At 33.8% G+C, this 22808-nt stretch overlaps 1 protein-coding gene across 11 annotated transcripts in view; it reads left to right on the top strand.

The window, feature by feature from the left end:
• ATE1 (arginyltransferase 1) overlaps window positions 1-22808 on the top strand; it is a 153349-nt gene that overhangs the window by 33598 nt on the left and 96943 nt on the right. For 10 of the 11 annotated variants that reach the window (XR_004232495.1, XM_031955965.1, XM_031955966.1 and 7 more), the window contains one exon: window positions 6830-6862. The exons of the other annotated variant lie outside the window; for it this stretch is intronic. Coding sequence is in view for 9 of the 10 variants with exons in the window: in XM_031955965.1 (XP_031811825.1) it covers window positions 6830-6862 (33 nt within the window). In the remaining variant the exon portion in view is untranslated. The remainder of the gene's footprint in view (window positions 1-6829; window positions 6863-22808) is intronic. 11 annotated transcript variants of the gene reach the window in all.

Below are 22808 nucleotides of genomic sequence, written 5' to 3'. Positions count from 1 at the left end.
GGAACGGTCCTTAGGGGCCAACAAGTCCAGCTCCTTCATTTTACAGATGCAGAAACAGAGAAATTAAATGACTTGCTTTGGACCACACATTTAGTAAGTAGCTAAAGAAGGATTGAAGGCAGACCTTCATAAATGTAAACCCAGCATTTTACCTACGTTTATCACTTAGATTCTTCTAACCAGCAAATCCTCCTTGATGCTTATTGTATTTATAATGTTTTCTGGTTATATTACTTATTTTTAAGATCTCTTTACTTATAAGAATGTCTGTTTCTAGCTTTTTTATATCTAATAATTAAAGATTTGACTTGATAAATGTTTTGATTTCCCTGAGATGTCTCCCTGTTGTCCAAATAAATTAGAAGATGCATTATGAGTTTGGATTTTCATTCTTAATTTTTATTCTCAGTTCTGTGGAGAGACCTTTTTAGTGACACTTTTAGTAAAAAGCTAGAGAAGATAGTGAGCATTGGAATTTAATAGTTAATATACAACTTATATATAACTTAATATATGACTTGTATATGACAGATACTGTCCTGTGTGCTAAGGATATAAAGCACAAAGGAATATGGTCTCTGCCCTCATGGAGCTTAAATTGAAAACACACAAAAGAGCTGAAAAGCTGGAGAACAGGGAAACTCAGAGATGGGGATCAAGGTCTAGTCCTGGAATTGACAAAGATACAGAAATGGTTACTTTAAGGTGAGAAGATTTTAGGAGTCAGTGGAGGTTTCAAGGTGAGGAGACACCAAACACTAAGGAAAATTCCAAGGTGAGATGGCACCTGAGGTATATATGGTAGCAGTCTCAAAAGTCAGAAGCAGAGCCAATAGAGGAATAAAGGTGGATTAAACTTCCTCCCTGTTCTCCTCACTCCCCCTGCCATTAAGTCATGAAAAGAACTCATCTTTGGGAGAAGGGAGCACTTAGTATTGCTTAGCATGGTATATAGTGAGAAGGTTAGAGGGGTGAATGGATGGATAGAATCTTTTATAAGTGGTGTGGCTATATCTTTATTATGAATGTCTCTTTTTTTCATAATGCATATCAAAAAGTAAAATTTTCGTTCTTGTTTAGAGTTGAATTTTAAAAAAATTATGCATTTATGTGTGGTACTTTGTTTCTTAACAGTGTTCATGTTGCTTTAAAAAAATTAGTTTGAAAAATGTAAATATATGTTTAAGAGAGATTAAAAAATTAAAAAAAATATATATATATATATATAAATATATAAACTCAATTTGAAATCTTAACAGAATCAGTGCTCCCAAATTTCTGAATATAATACTTAAAGCTTTACCTTGAGTTGGATTTTAATTTGATAACTGTAAATGGTGATCTTATTTTATAAAAGAACCATAGTTTCTCATCAAAGATTGCCTCTTGGTAATTTGAGAGGCATTTCAGTGTGTAGGTTAAACACTTGAAAGGAAAGGTCAGTAGAAATGTAATTTTTAATGTATGAAAGTTTTGGGTAGATTAAACTGCCCTCCCTGTTTTTCTCCCCCACCCACTTCGCACCCACTCCCTCTCCCATTGAGCCAAGGAACTCACCTTTGGGAGAAGGAAGCTAGCATTGCTGAGAATGGTACAGGATGAGAAGGTTAAAAGTTATGTTGTTTAAGAAAATATAGATTTTCCCCCATTCCCCCTCCAAAAAACCGCTTAAAAATAGTTTAAAAAATATATGCTTCAATGATCAGTTCTTTCTCTGGATGTGGATAGCATTTTTCATCATAAGTCCTTCAGCATAGTCTTGGATCATTGTATTGCTGAGAATGATCATTCCACAACATTGTTATTACTTTGTACACAGTATATTTCACTTTGCATGAGGTCTTGGAGGACTTTCCAGGTTTTTTTTGAGAGCATTCTGCTCATCATTCATATCTTTTCTTTCTTTTTAAAATAGTGTTTTATTTTTCCAAATTTATGCAAAGAGTTTTCAACATTCAGATATGCAAAACTTTGTTTTTTCTTTCTCTCTTTTCTTTCTTCAAGACAGCAAGCAATCTGATAATAGGTTAACTCTGTACAATTCTTCTAAACATATTTCCATATTTATCATGCTGTGCAAGAAAAATCAGATCAAAAATGAAAAAATCCGAGAAAGAAAAAACAAACAACAAAAAGGTGAAAATACTGTTCTCTGATTCATATTCAGTCTCCATAGTTCTCTCTCTTTGAATCACATTCAAAGTATAATGACACTTTTCATTACAAGTCTCTTGGAATTGCCTTATCTCATTGTTGAAAAGAGCCAAGTCCATCTCAGTTGACCATCACATTATCTTCTTGTTACTGTAGACAATGTTCTCTTGGTTCTACTCACTTCACTTAGCATTGGTTCATGTAAGAGTTTCCAGACTTTTATGAAATGAGCCTGCTCATCATTTCTTATAAAATAATAACATACCTATATACCATAACTTATTCATCCATTCCCCAATTGATGGGCATCCTCTCAGTTTCCAGTTCTTAAACATCATTTTTTCAAGTCATCAAACCTCTCAGTTTTCCTTATCTCTAGCTTCACTTTAACTCAGCTACACACAGAAATGGACAAGTTTGATTTCCTTCTTATTTGTTCATTTTGGTTTTTCTTTGTTCCTATGATGACCTCCCTTAACTTATTCCTTCCCTTTCTCATAGTCTTCCAAACCCATTTTGCCTTCTTTTTTTTTCCCCTTGAAGTCTTGACCTTTTATATAACAAAAACAACAATTATAATAGCATTCATACAATACCTACGATGTGCCAGATATTGTGCTAAGTATTTTACGTATATTTCATTTGATCCTCATATCAACTCTTGAGATACTAGTTTTAATAATATTTTATTTTTTCCAAATACATGCAAAGATAATTTTCAACAACATTCACCTTTGTAAAAAACTTGTGTTCTAATCTTTTCTTCCTCTCTTCCCCCTTCTGCCTTCCCCAAAATGTGTACAAAGTTCTTTTCAACTTAACTAATATACTCAGATCTTCCCCATTCTCAAAAATCCTTTTTCCTTTGACTTTACCATCCTTCTAAACCATTGCCTTGTAGCTTTTTTAACCCGTTCAACTTATTGAAAAAGCTGTCTAATTTGTTGCCACCAGTCCTTCAGTTCTCACTTTCTTCTCAGCTCTTTGTAGTTTGCCCTCAAAAAATCAGTCAGCTTGAGCTTTTTGAAGGTTAACAATCTTTTCATCACTGAATCCAAGGATTTTTTTTTTTTCTTGTTTTTCTATAGCTTTTGATGATGGTTTATCATCCACTCCTCCTGGTTAATCTTTGTTCTCTAGGCTTTTGTGACAAGAATCTTTTCCTTTGACTTCTTTATTATGTAAGTACCTTATCTCTTCTCTGTATATTTTCTTCATGTGGTCTTGGCATCTCAGTTGGTCAGATTATTTCTGTTTATATACCCAGTTTCTAGTTGTTGTAGTTTAATATTGCCAATGGCTTGCTAGATATCTCTACTTGGATGTCGCATAGCGTGATAAATAGTATGTCCAAAATCAAACATTTCCCCCCTAAATATCCTTATTTCTCATGGCTAACACTATCCTGTCACTTAGTTTTTCAATTTTTTGGTCATTTTTGACTCTTCATTCTTTCTTATCTTTCCCCCAAATCCAGTCAGCTTGCCAAGTCTTAATAGATTTTACCTCCATATTAGTTTTCAAATAGATCTCCTTTATTCCCACATAACCACTACTTTTCATACCTTTATCCTCTCACCTAAATTACTATGTAGCCTCCCAATTAGTTTCTCTCAGGAATCATTGGATTCTCTGAAGTTTGAGTTGATGCACTTAGGTCCCAAGTACATGAGGCTAAATAGTAATTGGGCTATACTCTATTAATATACATGATTGGATAAAGAATGGTCCCTGCCCACTCTCTGTGCAAGTCCTATGTGTTGTACAGGAAATGACGATTTTGGTGGGTGGAGGCAGAGAGAGGAACAGGAAGAGAAGCTGGAAGAGATTGGGCCTGGGTCCATTCTCCTAGCTGCTGGTTGTGTGGCTGCGGGTCTAGCTAGCTTCTTGACTCAGCTGCACACATTGCTATTGCCGATTCTCTTCCACCTCCGATCCTTCTTCACTGAGAATAAAGACTGACAATTTTCCCCTAACCTGAACTCCGGACTCCTTCTGATTTTAAAATACACGATCTTCACATTTGGCGCCCAACGTGGGGCTGAAGCTGCCTCCTGAGGTGGAAAGTCACCACACCCTTGCTCACTTAAGTCTCCATGCCCTGTGGGGATATGGTCATTAACCTCTTCATTGTCTTCCTCCTTAATATCATGGCTACTCTGAGAAGGAGCAGGAGCAACGGGGTTTTTCTTTCTTCTAGGGATAGGGTTTCTTAGTGCTAACTGAATTATATTGTATAAATAAAATGCCTCGATGGAAATTGAATGAGGACCGTTTTCACTGTAATACGTGGACATCTCTTGTCCAACCAGGGAATGATTCCTGAGGGTTTCCACTTACTCTTTATCTTCTCAACTCCATCTTGTACACAGCTGTCAAAACAATTTTCCTATAGCACCGATCCTGCTTAAGACTCTTGAGTTGGCTCTCTGTTTCTTCAGAGATAAATTATAAAATCTCAGTCAAGCTCCAAGTGCCCCTTCTTGACTTAAGTTACATTAACAGTCTTTTGCCACATGACTACCTCTTTAAGTATTCTGTTTCAGCTGATTGGACCAGTTGCTGTTCCTGTGCTCAGCAATCCATTTTCTGTGGTTGCTTGGCTTTGGGGTTGAGGGAGGGGAAATATTTCACAATTGCCTTTTCACTTCTTTTTCTTCTTCAGAGATCAGTTCTGGACCTACTTTTGCCAAGAAGCCTTCCTTGTTATGGCTCCTTAGTTTTCTCTTTTCCTTCAGATTATTTTGTTTTATTTATTTATTTTTTTTACCCATTTTCATGTTGAATCCCTGTAATGTTCTTTGTTGGTTTTCTGAGGTGTCTAGAGCAACCTTTCTTTCAGTAGAGTAATCACCACAAGAATAACCAGGTGTTAAAACCTAAAGAATAAGAATTCACCTTTGCTGTTAAGTTCAAGACACCAAAAATTATTTTTTTAAAAAATCAATTTTATCTGAATATTATATGAGAAACACTAAATCTGGTGTAAGAGAAACTGTGTTTAAGTCCCAACTTTGACACTTACTTCAAAAACTTCAGTTTTCTAAGTTATGAAATGTGGATGTTAAAAGTTTTCACTTATTTGTAGTGGCATTATGAAAAAAGTATTTATATACTATGAACCCTTATATAAATGTTACCATTATTATTTAACATTTTATTATTTTCAAGAAAGATAGAAACTTGCTTACCTACATCAGGGGTCCTCAAACTACGGGACACAGGCCAGATATGGCATCTGAGGATGATTATCCCCCTCATCCAGGGCTATGAAGTTTCTTTATTTAAAGGCCCACAAAACAAAGTTTTGTTTTACTATAGTCCAGCCCTTCAACAGTCTGAGGGACAGTGAACTGGCCCCCTATTTAAAAAGTTTGAGGATCCCTGGTTTAAATAGTAGGGAATGAGTTTCTTCAGATTGTGGTATACACTTCCAGAATGTTCATCTAATAGTAAAGAAAAAAACTAATTCTTTTTGTTTATGGAAAGTAATAGTAATCGTAATAATATAAGTTATTTCATTTTTTTAGAAGCCACATAGCTGATATTTATGGAGTTTTAATATTAGCATATTACATTTATCTCCTTTGGTTTTCATCACAAGTCTATGTAGGAGGCATGGATGCTACTTGATTTTGTAGATGAGGAAACTGAGGCTTAGAAAAATTAGGTTACCCGTCCATGGTGATATAGTTATCAAGTATCCAGGATGGAATTTGGACGTAGATCTTCAGGTAATAATGTAGTGAGTTTTGTAAACTTTGAAATATTAGGTAAATACAAATTATTATTACTACCTGAGTTAATTCATTAATAATGAGGTGAGGGCTAGAGGTTGAGGGAAGAGAAAGACAAAAAGATTTAAAACATAATATGAGTGTTACTTGTATTTTTATATTATTAAAATTAATTAAAGTATAAAGGTCTAGTAGTTTTAAGTGGGTGGAGGTGAATAGAGAAAGTCATAAGAATGTCCAGAAACTGATTTGGAACTTACTTTTTTCCTTTAATTAGTTATCCATTAGGGGTAGCTAGATGGCGCAGTGGATAGAGTATCGAACTAAAGTCAGTACCTGAGTTCAAATGGGGCTTCAGATACTTTATGCTGACTAGCTGTGTGACCCAGGGCAAGTCAGTTAACCCCATTGCTAAACAAAAATAAATAAAATACTAATTATCCATAAGCACAATTACATACACAGACATATGTATATGTATGTATACACGTGCATACACATGCATATATTGGCTAAAAACATAGACTCTTTAAGTTAGAAGGAATCTTTCAGTCAAGTCCTTCAAATATAATTCCTTAATTGCTTCTTACAGCATCACGGACAAGTCATTCACCCTCTCTTTGAAATTTGGGGTTTAGAGGCATTAACTCCATGTAATACTTTTGTTTTCAGGGAGTCGTGTATAAATCCTAAATTTTAGAAAGCCAGATACATGGGCACTAGTGAAAAGACAAGCCAGAGCTAAAGGTGACAATGAGATGATTTATACTTTTCAGTGATTTAAAAATGCAACTATAGCTTTTAAAGTTCCTTGTATATTTAAATATGCAATTATTATTTTAAATGAATATTGAATTATAATTTTTTTCTTATTTTTCTTTGTGTGTGTATGTGTCTTTTCTGTGGGAATATGATTCTTTTCAATCTCTACTGTGCAGTTCACAAGATTCCTTTGCAGTTCACCACTGGAGGTAAGAATTTATTCATTTATTTTAACGAGATTCTTATAACATTTGTTACTGTAATTTTTATAGACAAGTATATAATAAAGCATTCTGGTTTGTGGTATTGACATATAATTTTTGGTATAAGGGCTTATTTGGAAATAAAAACAATTTCTTCACATAATAGATATTATTACCAAAAGTCATTTTCATAGCTGTTTTCAGTTTGCGTTCTTTTTCATTTATCCCCGGTAAAAGTATCCTTAGTTTATAAGCATTACTTAAGAAAATACTAATTAGTATCATTCTTTGTAAATTCATTGAACATTTATTGAGTGCTCTTAAAAATTCCAAACAGTGCTCAAATTGATGATGGGAACAAAAAAAGTAAGAAAGAGCTACAAAGCATTAATAATAATTGTAAAGATACTTTGGTACATGGAACATGTAAAGAATTATTGGAAGAAGAAAGTTGGGAGATTGTACATTTCATTTGATTTTTAGATAGAGGGAGAAGTCATATCATAGATTTAGAGACTTGGAAGGGATCTTGGTGGCATCTAATCCAATCCATACACAAAAAGAATCCCTGTTCATAAATGCCCGACAAGTACTCATCCAGCCTTTGCTGGACTTCCAAGGACAGAGAACATACCACTTCTTAAAATACCTCATTCCACTTTTGGCCAGTAGTTTTACTTATTAAGAAGTTTTTCTTGTCATCAAGCTGAAATTTACCTCTTTGAAATTTCTGATCATCGTTCCTGGTTTCCTCCTCCCTCCCCTCCGCACCTCCCAGAGACAAACAGAACAAATATAATTTCTTCTTCCCACAACAGCATTTCAGATACTTGAAGGCAATTAATATGTCTTTCCCCAAACTCTAGTTTTCTCTTCTCCAGACTAATCATGCTTAGTTAATTCAAACAATCCTTATATGACCAACTTCATTTCACCGTTTACTAAGGTTGTTTGGTTCCCCGGATTCTCTTTCAAGAATATTATATTTGGGATATAATAATAATATAATAATAATTCCATTATATATGGGATATAATCCTCTACCATGGTACCCAGTACCAACATGGTACTCCTGATGAGATCTGATGAGACCCTGGAACTATCACTTTCTTTTTCCTTAAAACTATACCATTCGTAATGCAGCCAAACATTGCATTAATTTTTTTGGCTGAATCATAACACTGCTGACTCATATTTAGTTTAAAGACTGTTAACGTACCAAATATTTTTCAGAAAACTGCTTTCTAACTGTACTTCTCATATTTTGTCTGTGAGGCTGATTTGTGTGTTTCCATTTTTCCCTATCAATTTTCAGCTTATTGTGTCCAGCCTAATGTGTTAGCCTGCCAACATCTCTATGAATTCTGAATGTCTTCTAGAATATTAGCTATTCTTCCTAGGCTTGCATTACATTATCTTCAAATTTGATGAGCTTGCCAACTATGCATTTATTGAAGAGACAAAAAATGTTTTAACAGCATAGTGTTAGAAATCTTCTGTCATTATTATTGAACCATTAACAGTTAGCCTTTAATTCCAGCTCTCTAACCTTTTCTGCATTATCTAAGTGCATAATAATTTAATTCATATCTTTCTATCTTTTCCATAAGAATAATGAGATTTTTTTTAAGGCTTTGCTAAGATAGATTACTTATAACTTTAGGAGTCCTTTCATCTTTCCATTTAGTAACACTGTCAAAAGATGAAATTAAGTTGATTTGACAAGACCTGTTTTTTTTTTTTTAAATAAATTTTTATTGATTTATTTTTTGGTTACTTCACCTACATTTTTTAGTATATTTGTCCATCTTTCGCTTCACAGAAAGCTGGGGAGAGGTGGCAGTGGGGAAAGACAGTTTGGGAAGACTGGCGCACAAAAAAAAAAGTATGCAGTGTTCCACACTGTAATCCTCTCCTTTACAAATAATATTGGGAGAAATTTTTTTTCTTGGGGCATAATTTGAAAATAATCATTTCACAGTATTCATTTTCTATTGTTGCTCTTCATATTATCTTGTTGGAGAAGGAAATGGCCAACCAATTCAGTATTCTTTTCCAAGAAAACCTCAAAGGAGGTCATGAAGAGTCAGACACACTGAAAAACAACTCAACACACATAGTGCTTTCCTGGCTCTTTGATTTTGTATTGCTTCATATAAAAATATGATGATTCCTTTTTTCCCCTCTTTGGAAATAGTTGTTTTTATTATTCTCATTTTACAAATGAGGAAACTGAGGCAAAGAGATGAAATGACTTTCCAAAGGTAACATACAGCTGGCAAATATCTGAAGCTAGGTTTGAATTCAGGTCTTCTGGACTCCATGCTTGGCACTCTTGGGGCAATTATCTCTCTTTTTTTACAAATAAGGAAACTGAGACTGAGAGAAATAACTTGCCCAAGGTAATAAAATGAGTAAGTGGCTAAGATAGGATTTGAATCTGGTATTTCTGGCAGTGTATTACGTTATATGTTCTTGATGACACTATATTAGGTCCCTTTCCATGTGTTTAGCAGCCATCCTTTTAATAGTTCACTGTAGAATTTTTCAAGAAACTGAAGTTAAGCTATTGAGCTATAGTTAACATATTTGGTTTTTTATTTATTTTTTATTTTTATTAAAGCTTTTTATTTACAAAACATATGCATGGGTAATTTTTCAACACTAACCCTTGCAAAACTGTCTGTTCCAAATTTTCCCCTCTTCCCCCAACACCCTCCTTTAGATGGCAGGTAGTCCAGGACATTAAATATGTTAAAATATATGTTAAATCCAACATATGTATACATATTTATACAGTTATCTTACTGCACAAGAAAATCAGATCGAGAAGGAAGAAAAAAAAATTTTAGCATATTTGTTAAAAGAAACGTGAAGGAGAAGGAGCACTGTTTTGGCATTAGCAGACCTCGGGTTAAACATCCTGGCTTGTAGAGCCTTTGAAGATGGGACCTTTAGAACATATTTCTTCATCTGTAAAATGAGAAGATTATTCCTGATGGGTCCTTCTACCTATGAATCTATGATTTTTTTTCTCTTGAAAAACAGGATACTTTGCTCTTCTACAATATGATGATCCCTTACCCCTTTTTCTATGTTCATTCAGATATTATGGACAGTAGTTTAAGTTGCATCTTCCAGTCCAAAGCTGGCAGATCAAGATGATTTAATTAAGAACAGCTAGCTTAACGTCTGTGCTATTTCCCTAACTTCAAGAAGCAAGCTCCTCTGTTAGCCATTTGAATTTCATTATTTCTACCACTGATATGATTGGCCTTGGCAGAGAAAACAGAAAAAATCAAAAGTTGAGCATCTCTGCCTTATCCCTATTGTCAGTTAGCACTATTCCTCTATATAAAGCACAGATGTGCTTTCTTTTTTGAGCTTCCTTTTCCCCACCATCAATGAAAGAACAGTCCCTTTGTGTTCTTTATGTTCTCTCCAATTTTAGCTCATTCTGGACTTTAGTACTGTCACTATGTTTCCAGGATTCTTAAGATAGGTTTATTAAGTCTCTTGGTTACCCTTCCAGTTTTGCTATATTTCTTTTTAAAATCTAAGTTTATGAGTTGCCCGAGCCTATTGTTTTTCTTCTTTGTTTATATGTTCCTCCTTATGTGAGGAAAATAATTTTTGAAAAAATTATTTAATTCTTTAAAAAAATTCTTTTATCATGATCTTCAATTATCAAAAAGCACATTTTACTATACAAAGGAAAAAAGAAAATTGTACTTGGATCCATAAATCCTTTGTTCTTTTAAAAGTACTTTAAATTTAACAGGGTAATAACAAATTTTGTGCATAATTTGTGTACCTCTTCGAAGTTTTTTTCCTTATTGTGTATTTTAAGGTGTTTTAATTAATACTTTTTTCTTTCCATCTCTATCACTACCTATTAATGCACTTCCCTCTCTCACCTTGCCACCCCAAACCTTTCTCTTCCTTTATAGGAGTTAGGTATTGTTAACCAAAAGAAATAAAAGATTATCTTTACCTGAAAATCTATCACATTCTTTACTTTTACTGCATCTTTGTTCAGAAGTAGGAGGTTTATCTCATCAATACAGAATTGAATTTTTTAGCATCTTTCAGCCTTCTTTTCTCCTGTCTTTCTTTTTAATTTTTTGTTAACTGCTTTTGCATGGTTCTTCAATGCACATCCTAATGAACTAAAATTGTAAACTTGGATAAGTGTTTCTAAGATTGTTAGATTACTAATCTTCAGTAGTCAAGGGACTTCGTATGCTGGAATTACCTATGCCAGTGAAATCACAGATTCTAACTTGTAGGGTCAAGGAAACTGGAGAGAGAGGTTGTGGGGTAGTACCATAATAATTTTTTTTCTTTCTTTTTTTTGTTTCATAGCTTTTTATTTACAAGTTATATGTATGGGTAATTTTACAACATTGACAATTGTCAAACCTTTTGTTCCAATTTTTCCCCTCCTTTTCCCCCCTCTCCCCCCCAGAAGATGGTAGGATGACCAGGAGATGTTAAATATATTAGAGTATAAATTAGATACACAATAAGTATACATGACCAAACAGTTATTTTGCTGTACAAAAAAGAATCAGACTCTGAAATATTGTAGTTAGCCTGTGAAGGAAATCCAAAATGCAGGCAGGCAAAAATATAGGGATTGGGAAATCTGGGGTTCTTAGTCATCTCCCAGAGTTCTTTCGCTGGGTGTAGCTGGTTCAGTTCATTACTGCTGCATTGGAACTGATTTGGTTCGTCTCATTGCTGAGGATGGCCAGGTCCATCAGAATTGATCATTATATAGTATTGTTGTTGAAGTATATAAGGATCTCCTGGCCCTGCTCGTTTCACTCAGCATCAGTTCATGTAAGTCTCTCCAGGCCTTTCTGAAATCATTCTGTTGATCATTTCTTACCGAACAATAATATTCCATAATATTCATATACCACACTTTATTCAGCCATTCTCCAATTGATGGGCATCTATTCAGTTTCCAGTTTCTGGCCACTACAAAGAGGGCTGCCACAAACATTTGTAGCACCATAATTATTGATGACTGAATTCCTCTTTGTAATCTTGAATTATAGACATGTAGCTCCATTTATATATTTGACTATTGGAGAATTTGATATTCCACAGTAAAACTCCAGTTTTGGAGCATTTTTTAGTAGCAATGTTTAAATTTGTTCATTTACCCTTTCTATCCTAAGACAGTATCTATGAGTTTGGGTGATAGTATTTGGAAATTGTGTAGATCTAGAAATATCTTAATTTTGCTGTTGAAATTAAAGCTTGGAAAAGAAACTTAGAGATGGCAAATATCTAAGTTTTAGTGAAAGAGAAATAATTTTTTTTTTCAAGAAAAGAAAAAACCATGAAAGTTGCAGCTTATAGTAAAGCTTCAATTTTTCTTTTTTGTTGATTACAGATTAAAAGGACTGACATATTTGTTTTGGGGATTCTTTGTTGCAGGTCCTAAAGAGTTAACAACCACGTAACTGTGATGAAATTGTCAGGTTATAGTAATTACATCAGTAATATGATATGTTGCTATTTGAATGGAGCCATGTGTGGAAGGTCAGTTACTTTACTCTGTGGAGCTGACCAACCCCTTACATTCCTCCAAACTAAAGACTAATAGAGCTTATTAAGCTTTATAGGAAAAAGGGCTTTTATCACCTCATCAAGTTAGGCAACAGATTCCCATTTCCTAATTTTCTGTGGTTTTGTAGATGTTGATGTGCACTCCTCTGCTAAGTTTATATCAGACTTCTCTTTTATGGACATTTTTTTATTGACATTTCTAAACCTGAATTAAATATTGTGTGGCACCAATTGCATATGTCTTCAATTAGATGTAGTTAAATAAAAAGGATTATATATCAGAGACCAAGAGATTCTTGAAATTCTCTCTTCTGAGACAACCTTCAGTCATCAAATTGAATAGGCTGCAGTCTCATCACCATTTTGGAGGTTGACAGTGACAGAAAAGCTGTTTGAAAGAAAAACTAACCATTATGTGGGTATATATGCCTAGATTATTATTTTTTCCATTTTGAATTCCTTTTAACCTGACTCCTTATATAGCTGCACATCTTTTGTGTCTTAGTCATTCATAGTGGTCTTCTCTTCATCTTTCCACTCCACCTTTTTCTTTTGATTCTCAACTCATACCTAAATTTAAACATTTTTACTGATATTTTATTTTTTCCATTACTCACATTTCCTAAAATATCCCTTCTCTATACTCTTTTCTGAGAGTTATCTCTTCTAACACATGAATGAGAAGAAAAAATCACCAAAACTGACAACAAATCATACCAGTCTGCTATTATTTATAGTGTTTCATACCTATAGTCTCCCACCTCTCTAAAAAAACCAGGAAGGTGATACATTTTCCTATGTCTCTTTTATAGACTGGTAGGATTCACTTCTGATTTTCTTCAAATTCACTCCATTTGCATTGTTGTACCTGTGTGTGTAATGTTTTGTCCTTTCTAAATTTATTGTACATGAGTTCATATGAGCTTTTCCATGGTTCTTTGTATAGTCTGTATATTGTAGCAGAGAATTATTTAATTCTATTTATGTACAATTTGATTAGCCATTCCTTAATTTATAGACATCTATTTTGTTTTTAGTTTTTTGCTACTAGATGCAGAAGAGGAAAAGATCTGATTTTATTTAAATATTTTATTTAAAATATTTACATATTTTAAAAAATATATTTATAGCAGTTCTTTTTGTGGTAGCAAAGAATTGAAAACTGAAGAGTTCTCCTTCACTCAGAGTATGGCTGAACTATTTATGATATTTGTTTTGTGTTGACATTTTCTTGTGCTGAAGAAATGTTGATAAGAACAGTTTCTGAGATTCATAAGTAGAGGAGTCAGTTTCAGTGGATAAAAGTTTGAATGTTGGAAGAACTAGGCAGGGAAGAGAATTTTCATCTTCACTTGTTCTTGATTCTAGATCCTTGAGCTAAGGAAAGAAAGACTGCATGTTCTTGATCATGCAGAATAATTAGTTGATAATAATAATAGCTGGTATTTATGTAGGCTGCTAAGAGTTGTGAAAGAAATACTTTAAAACTTCAAATGTTATTTTGAGGGGGAAATATAAACAAAAAAACATAAAAATGAATATTGATATCTAGTGTATTATGCTAGCTAAGCAAAGTTTCAAGGATGTATTATTATGGAAATCAAAAAAAAAAGTAAAGATGAGATTTTGAAAATATATAATAATCACTTGGAATATTGGAATATTCCATGCTAATGAAGAGCTACATAGAATTGCTTTAGTACAGTTGGTTAAAAACAGAAATAGGACTGCTATCCTATTTTTAAAATTAAGAGAACTCCAGTACCTGTAATAAGGCTTCTAGAGTGTGCATATCTTAATTGCTAAGCAACATCCCTTCCTTCCTGAGGATAGAAAAAATCCTTTTGTGGGGCAACAACTGTTCTTTTGGCTTAGTGAGTGGGAATGCATTCATATGGGGAGCATGGATGTGATATTTATCTCGCGCTTTGGGGTGCTTTGGTCAGATGTAGTTGCTCAGTATGAGTTGGGCATGTTGGCTAAGCTGATGTTTCAGTGGTGACATTATTAATAAACTGAAGATTCTGCTACTATAGTAATAACAACAGTTATTTATATATTAAAGTATTGCCAAATAGTTTTATATAGACTTTCTTATTTGATTCTCAGGAGAACCCTGTGAAATAAGTTGGGTGGCACATTTGGATGCTAGACCTGGAGTCAGGAAAATGGAATTCCACTCCTTCCTGTGTCACACTAGGCAGATCATTCACCCTCTGCCTTAGTTTTCTCATCTATAAAATGGAGATAATAATAGTTTATAATAATGATAGCTTATACTTATATAATGCTTACTATATACCAGGCACTGTATTAAGCACTTTTATAAATACTATCTCATTTGATCCTCACAACAACATTGGGAGACAAGGACTGTTATTATCTCCTTTTACAGATGAGGAAACTGAGGCATGCAGGTTAGGGAATTTGCCAAGGTCATGTAGCTAGTGATTATCTTAGGCTACATTTGAACTCAGATGCTCCTAACTACAAGCCTGTGCTGTACCCATTGTGCCAGCTAGCTGTTCCAAAGTGCTATGAGGATAAAATGAAATAATGTTTGGAAAATCTTTTGCAAACTTTAAAATGCTCTATAGCGCTCTGTAAGTGCTAGTTATTATTTATTGTGTTATTGAGTACCATTATGACTCCTTTTTATGGATGAGGTAACAGATTGATAGAGATTAAATAACTTGCCCATGATCACACAGCTAGTATGTTTGGTTAAGATTTAAATTCAGCAACTTTTCATTTCAGGTTTAGCACTGTATTCATTATTCTCCCTACCTGTTACCTTTACAAGGAGTATTTCTATTCCCATTGGCAAAAAGGATTAAAGAGACAGTTGTTGTGATGGTTGTGTTTGTTTGTCCTTCATTCTCAGAGGACCCTGATGTCAGGGAGGTGATTCCATGACATGCAGGTGAATTCAAGGTTCACCTGCCTCAGTTTCCTTTCCAGAACATCTGGATCCAGTGGCCAGATAGAGACCAGGATGACTGGAAATGGTCTTAAATGTAATAAGAAACTGGCATTTTAAAAATTAGTCTTCAAGAGGTCTCAGAGAGTGTGGTACATTTATTTTTTTCTCCTTTCTAGAAGTTTCTCTTTCCCATTAAAACAGATGTTTCTGCATAGTTCTGCCCTAAAAGCTGTAATGTCTACTTTTGCAATATAGGTATCTATAGTCTGCCCTAAGATAGCCAAACCTAACCTGATGCTCTCTCATAGGCAGAGTATTCTTATGTGTATACTTTTGATCTCCCATAATTTTTGCCTTCTTTTACATTACAACATCCTGGGAAAGCTCATTCTAATACTTTAGAAGAACTCATTTTTGATTTTTTTTTTCAATACCTTAATGATGCTCATGACCCCCGCAAGTTTCTGAAATTGAATTTGCTTCAGCCTCCTTCTAAGATTGTGAGGATTAAATAGAATAATAATTATAAAGCAGTGTCTGGCACATTGTAAGCACCATGAAATATTAGCTGTTATTGTTACATTGTTAACACTTCCCAATGACTCCCCCAGTTCCTTTTTTGTAAGGAAGAAACTAATTATGCACAAGTGATCAATAAATATATCCCTGAAAATATGTTTCATTCCATACATCAGTCCACCATTTATTTGGTGAGAAATGGGAGACATGCTTCACCGTCATATGACTCTCTGGAATCAAATTGTCTCTGCACTGTCTTGGTGGTATTTTCTTTGTATTATTGTGGTTAGTACTAACTTCATTCTGTACTCTTTATAGTTGTCATTTCTTACATGTTTCATTGTATATCCATACAGCAAATTTGTTTCCTATTTAAATAGGTACCTGCTTTCTTTCTAGTTCTTTGTTACTTCAGAAGTGCTGCTATGAATATTTATATGTGCTCATGTATGCATAAAACATCCCTATGTGTATATAAATTTATATATATATATATATATATATATATATATGATTCCCTCGGGGTATATAGGGAAGAGGTTATCTCTGAATCAAAGGATATATATATATATATATTAGTGTACTTTTATAGTATGGCTTTATAATATAATTACCAATTGTTTGCTAGTGGTATAATTGGACCAATTTATAGTTCCATCAACAGTGATTAGTAATGTGCCTGCCTTTTCACAACCTCTTTGTTATTGATCATTTTTGTTGTTTTATCATCTTTGCAGAAATTATGGCTTCAGGGTTAAATCTGAGAATACTTTTAATATGTATTGCTTTTCTTATTGAATATTTAGAGCATTCTTTCATTTTATACCTTTGCTTCTTCCCTGGAGACATTTCTGTAAAGTAAATGAACAGAGTGAAGGCATAGTAATTGTTACTTAGCCTAGGGGGATGTGATAACCCTTTCTATTGGCCCCCAATACTTGGGAAATGCTCTTAAGGTGAGGATAACTCTGGTTCTCAAATATTTGTTTTTTTTCTGAGGCTTATAGGTTTTGTAACAACATCCCTCATTCTTTTTTTGGGTGGGGGGCAGCTAGCCAATTCACTAAAGCTTATAGATAGGCATTGTTGGTTCTGAAAACATTTTTGATTATGTCTACTCTCTCTTCTCAGTTCTTCCTAACCAATTTATCTCCTTGGCCACTGTCATACAAACAAGCTATTTATCAATACACAAGTAACCTGATATCAGTTGTAATTGATTTTAGAATAAAAAGTGCAAAGATTTCTGTTGTAATAACTCCTTATATATACATATATGTATATATTTATATGTGTGTATATGTGTCTGTGTGTGTATTTCTTACTGTTTAGTTGCTTTTCAGTCATGTCCAATTCTTTGTGACCCTTTGGGCTTTTCTTGGCAATAATACTGAAGAGGTTTGCCATTCCTTTTTCCACCTCATTTTACTGATGAGGAAACTGAGGCAAACAAACTTAGGTGACTTTCCCAGGATCATACAGCTAGGAAGTGTCTGAGGTCATATTTGGACTGAGGAAAATAATTTTTCGGACTCTAGGCCTAGAACTTTATTCATGGTGCCACATAGCTGCTTCATTTGTGTGTGTATATATATTTAATAATATAGTAGTTTTTACTTTATAATACTTATATTTAAATAATGTAATATTCAATCATTCAAAATAATCATTTAATAATTCTGTAATTGCATATGTATGTGTATATATATGTATATATATGCATATATATGCATTATATACTTGCATACATGTAATTCTGTATTAAATAATTTTTTTAATTTTTGTGGTCTGAGGGCACATTTGGGTCTTTGTTTTAAAAGTTTGTTCAAATTTTTATTTCATGAAAATAAGTTGAAATGGTTATTTAAAAATAGTTAGTTTTTGCAAATTATATAAAGAGACCATTTCCAGAATCTTCCATTAATAACAGTGTCAGGATTTTTTAACCTTAAAATCCTGATATATTTTTGTGATGGGGTGTAGGGTGTTAAGTTGTGGGGGATGTTAAAAGGAGAATAAATGCGTGTTCTCCCTTAAAACTCTTAAGATTTTTTTGATGTTTTATCCTTGGAACATCTATTAAATTTCTTTAAATATTACCATTTCAGACATGGCCTTTAGGCTAGGCATGTGCCTTAGATTTTGTTTTTACTTTTAATAATTACTCTTGGCACAAATGAGGAACACAAGAGAGGTGGGTCAAAAGACAGGTGTACTTTATCACAGTTACCATTAACATTATGATAATTTGGCATTCAGCCATATTTTAAACTACTAATGTTGATATTATTTGTATGTATTAATTCATTGATTAATCATAGAAGTTATAGCATCTCTGTTCAAACATATCAGTACTTAATAATTAGCTATGTATTTTTGGTAGGGCAAAAATTAGGTGATGCTTTTTTTTTTTTTTTTTTGGCCTGGAGTTAGGAAAGGTTATTTATAAATGAAAGTGATATAAAATGAAAGTGATTTATAAATGCAAGTGATATAAAAAATAAAAGCCACCAAAATATTAAAAATTTAAAGTATTTTTTAAAAAGATTGTTGGCTGAGTGAGTGTAAGCATGGTTTATACATAGCCCAATGATAGAGTCGGGACGGGGGTGCGGAGGATGAGAAGTCAAGAGTCCTGAAGCATTTGGGGCCAAAAGTTTTGTGACTATGACCTCTGATTGTAAAATGTGTTATCAGTTATTAACTTGGTTCTTAAATTTATTAAGTCTTTCAAAGATAGCATGCTTGGGTTACTAATCATTATATATATTCCATAATAATACTCAAAACTGTCTATTTACAAGGAAAATCAAGACAAAAAAGAACTATGCTCTGGAATTATAAAGAATTGTGTTCTGGAACTAGCACCGAAGAGAGAGATTTAGAATTTGGATACCTTTAGGATTGAAAAACAAAGCCCATTAAAAAAAACCCTTTCCCTCTTTCCTTACCCCTTGTCTCCCAGAAAAGGCTTACACTTGTTCAGACTTATGATAAATTCTACACTGGCTTACATTGGACTTTTGTCTCTTAACTTGGAAGGCATGAGTCAGAGAAAAGCAAATTGTAGCCCAATAGTAGGACTGTACTTACGTGTTTCATGAGCTATGTTTGGAAAAAAGCAAGCAGTAGTTGGACCAGTATAGAATTATATATTGTTATTGTATATGTAGGTCCTTAAACTACGGCCCATGGGCCAGATGCAGCAGCTGAGGATGTTTATCCTCCTCATCCAGGGCTATGAAGTTTCTTTATTTAAAGGCCCACAAAACAAAGTTTTTGTTTTTACTATAGTCCGGCCCTCCAACAGTCTGAGGGACAGTGAACTGGCCCTCTATTTAAAAAGTGTTTTAACTTGGTTTATGTGAACTTCTAGATTTTTTTTTTTTTTAATTTTTATTTATTTATTTATTTAATAGCCTTTTATTTACAGGTTATATGTATGGGTAACTTTACAGCATTAACAATTGCCAAACCTCTTGTTCCAATTTTTCACCTCTTACCTCCCACCCCCTCCCCCAGATGGCAGGATGACCAGTAGATGTTAAATATATTAAAATATAAATTAGATACACAATTAAGTATACATGACCAAAACGTTATTTTGCTGTACAAAAAGAATCAGACTCTGAAATATTGTACAATTAGCTTGTGAAGGAAATCAAAAATGCAGGTGTGCATAAATATAGGGATTGGGAATTCAATGTAATGGTTTTTAGTCATCTCCCAGAGTTCTTTTTCTGGGCATAGCTAGTTCAGTTCATTACTGCTCCATTAGAAATGATTTGGTTGATCTCGTTGCTGAGGATGGCCTGATCCATCAGAACTGGTCATCATATAGTATTGTTGTTGAAGTATATAATGATCTCCTGGTCCTGCTCATTTCACTCAGCATCAGTTCGTGTAAGTCTCTCCAGGCCTTTCTGAAATCATCCTGTTGGTCATTTCTTACAGAACAGTAATATTCCATAATATTCTTATACCACAATTTATTCAACCATTCTCCAACTGATGGGCATCCACTCAGTTTCCAGTTTCTAGCCACTACAAAGAGGGCTGCCACAAACATTCGTGCACATACAGGTCCCTTTCCCTTCTTTAGTATCTCTTTGGGATATAAGCCCAGTAGTAACACTCCTGGATCAAAGGGATTGCACAGTTTGATAATTTTTTGAGCATGAACTTCTAGATCTTAAGACATTTGGGTTCAGTGGCAGAAATTTCAGTTATTTGGGAGGAATTGAGCAAATTTTTAAGGAGATTGAATTGAAGTTGATCATTAAAAGATATACAGGATTTAAGTTTGGAGTAAGAAGATAGTACTACAGAAAAGTTTTGGAGGTATGAGGAGAAACATAAATAAAAGCTAAAAGCAAAGGAAAAATATAAGGTATTTTTGAGGAATATTAAACATAATCATGTTCGGAGTGGCATTTTATATGAAAAAGAGTGATGATACATAAGACTGTTAGGATCAGATTTTACAAATGTTTGAAGATTTTGCTAAGACATTAGACTTTATTCTATAGGAACTGAACAGCCATTTGTCTTTGTATCCATAGTACTGGGCATGTGATAGGTGCTTAGTAAGTGCTTGTTTGATTGATAAAGTCTCTGGAGCAAGAAAGAGGTATATATACCTTTAAGATTTACAAAAATCACTCTGGCAATAGCATATAAGAGATTTTTGTTGAGAAACTAGAACCACTGAGATCAATTGGGAGGATATTACAATAGTCTAGTCTAGACCGTCCTAGGTGGCAGGTAGGTGGCCCAGTGGATAGAATATCAGCCCTGGAGTTAGGAACATTTCTTTTCCCAAGTTCAAATCCAGCCTCATATATTTACTGGTTGTATGACTTAGGAAAGTCACTTTACCGTGTTTGCCTCAGTTTCCTCATCTGTAAAACGAGCTGGAGAAGGAAATGGCAAACCAATCCAATATCTTTGTCCAGAAAAGCTCACAGAATTGAACATGACTGAAAAATCTGGAACAACAACAAAGCTAGAAGTAATAAATGCCTGAACTAGGTTGATAAAATTAAGAATTGAAAGGAATGATAGCTTCAAGAAATAATATAGTGGTAGACCATGCCTGTTTTTCAAGATTTGGCAACTGATTGGATTTGAGATATATATTTGAGAAAGAGTTTGAAAAAGACTTTGTTTTAAATCTGGGTGACTTAGGAAGACAGAAAAGATACAAAGAGAATCGGTCTCTTTTGAGGGCATGGAATCCTCTCATGGAGGAGAAACCACTATTTTTTATTATATTTAATATTTGTATTTCCCCAAATTATGTGTATAATTTTTTTTGCATTTATTTTTAAAACTTTTGAGTTCTAGACTCTCTCCCTTCCTTCCCATCCCCTACCTCCTTTAAGAAGACACATGTTCAATTATACAAAAACCTTTCCATAAAAGGCATGTTGCAAAAGAAAACAGATTCTTCTCCCTCCCTCCAAAAAAAAAAAGCCTCAAGAAAAATAAAGTTAAAAAAAAAAAAAAAAGAAAGATAAAGAGTATGCTTCAATCTGTATTCAGATACAATCAGTTCTTTCCCTGGGTATGGATAGCATTTTTTCATCATAAGTTTTTAAAGTAGTTGTGAATCATTGTATTGGTAAGAATAGCAAAATCATTCATAGTTGGTCATCTCACAGCATTGCTATTACTTTGTACACAATACCTTTCACTTTGCTTGAGCTCATGAAGGACTTCCTAGGTTTTTCCAAGAGCATCCTGCTTATCATTTTCCATAGAACAATAATATTCCAGCATAATCATATACCACAGCCATTCCTCATTTGGTGGACATACACTTAGTTTCCAGTTCTTTGCCCTGAGAAGAGAGCTGCTATAAATAAGTTTTGCACATATAGGTTCTTTTTCTGTTTTTAAAAGTCTCTTGGGAGTCGTGCCTAGTAGTGGTATTATTGTTAGGTCAAAGGATATGCATGATTTTGTATCTCTTTGGGCATAGTTCATATCTTTTGATCATTTATCAATTGGGGAATGGTTCTCATTTTTAAAAAAAATAAATTTGAATATATGGAAGAATTACACGTTTAACATATGTTGAATTACTTGCTGTCTAAGGGAGGAAGGTGGGAGGAAGGAAGGGAGAAAAATTTGGAACACCAAGTTTTACAAGAGTGAATGTTGAAAACTATCTTTGCATGTATTTTGAAAAATAAAAAGCTATTGTTAAAGGAAAAAATAAATAAATTTGTTTCAGTTCCCTACACATTTAAGAAATGAGGTCTTTATCAGAGAAACTTCAAAATTCTTTTTCCAATTACTATTGCTATCTCTATTCCCCTCCCACATTTATTTTATTTTCTCTCTCTCTTTTTATCCTGTCCCTTCTCAAAAGTATTTTGCTTTTGGTCATTCCCTTTCCCTCCTACTTTCCTGCAGGATAAGATAGATTTCTATACTCATGTTGACTGTGCATGTTATTTCCGTTTTCTGATGATAGTAAGATTCACTCAATCCCTTTGGCTCCTCTTTGCCCTCTCCACTGTAAAAGCTTTTTCTTGCCTCTTTTATGGCAGATAATTCACATCATTCCACTGGTCCTTTTCCATTTTCCCAGTATATTTCCTCTCTCACCCCTTAATTTTATTTTTTTAGATATTATTCCTTCATATTCAACTCACACCTGTGCCTTCTATCTGTATATACTTTATATACTTCTCTTAACCACCATAATAATGAGAAAGTTCTAATGAATTGAAAGTATCCTCCCATTGTAGACCATCCCCCAAAAACCTTAAGTCCCTTATGATTTCTCTTTCCTGGTTAGTTCCTTATGCTTCTCCTAAGTCCTGTATTTGAAAATCAAGTTTTCCATTCATCTCTGGTCTTTTCATCACAAATGCTTGAAAGCCCTCTATTTCATTGAATATCCATCTTTTTAACCTG

This window comes from Sarcophilus harrisii, chromosome 2 (assembly GCF_902635505.1).
Source record: "Sarcophilus harrisii chromosome 2, mSarHar1.11, whole genome shotgun sequence".
Lineage (NCBI taxonomy): Eukaryota > Metazoa > Chordata > Mammalia > Dasyuromorphia > Dasyuridae > Sarcophilus > Sarcophilus harrisii.
The sequence above is the reverse complement of the archived record's forward strand: the minus strand, read 5'-3'. Positions and strand labels throughout refer to the sequence as shown.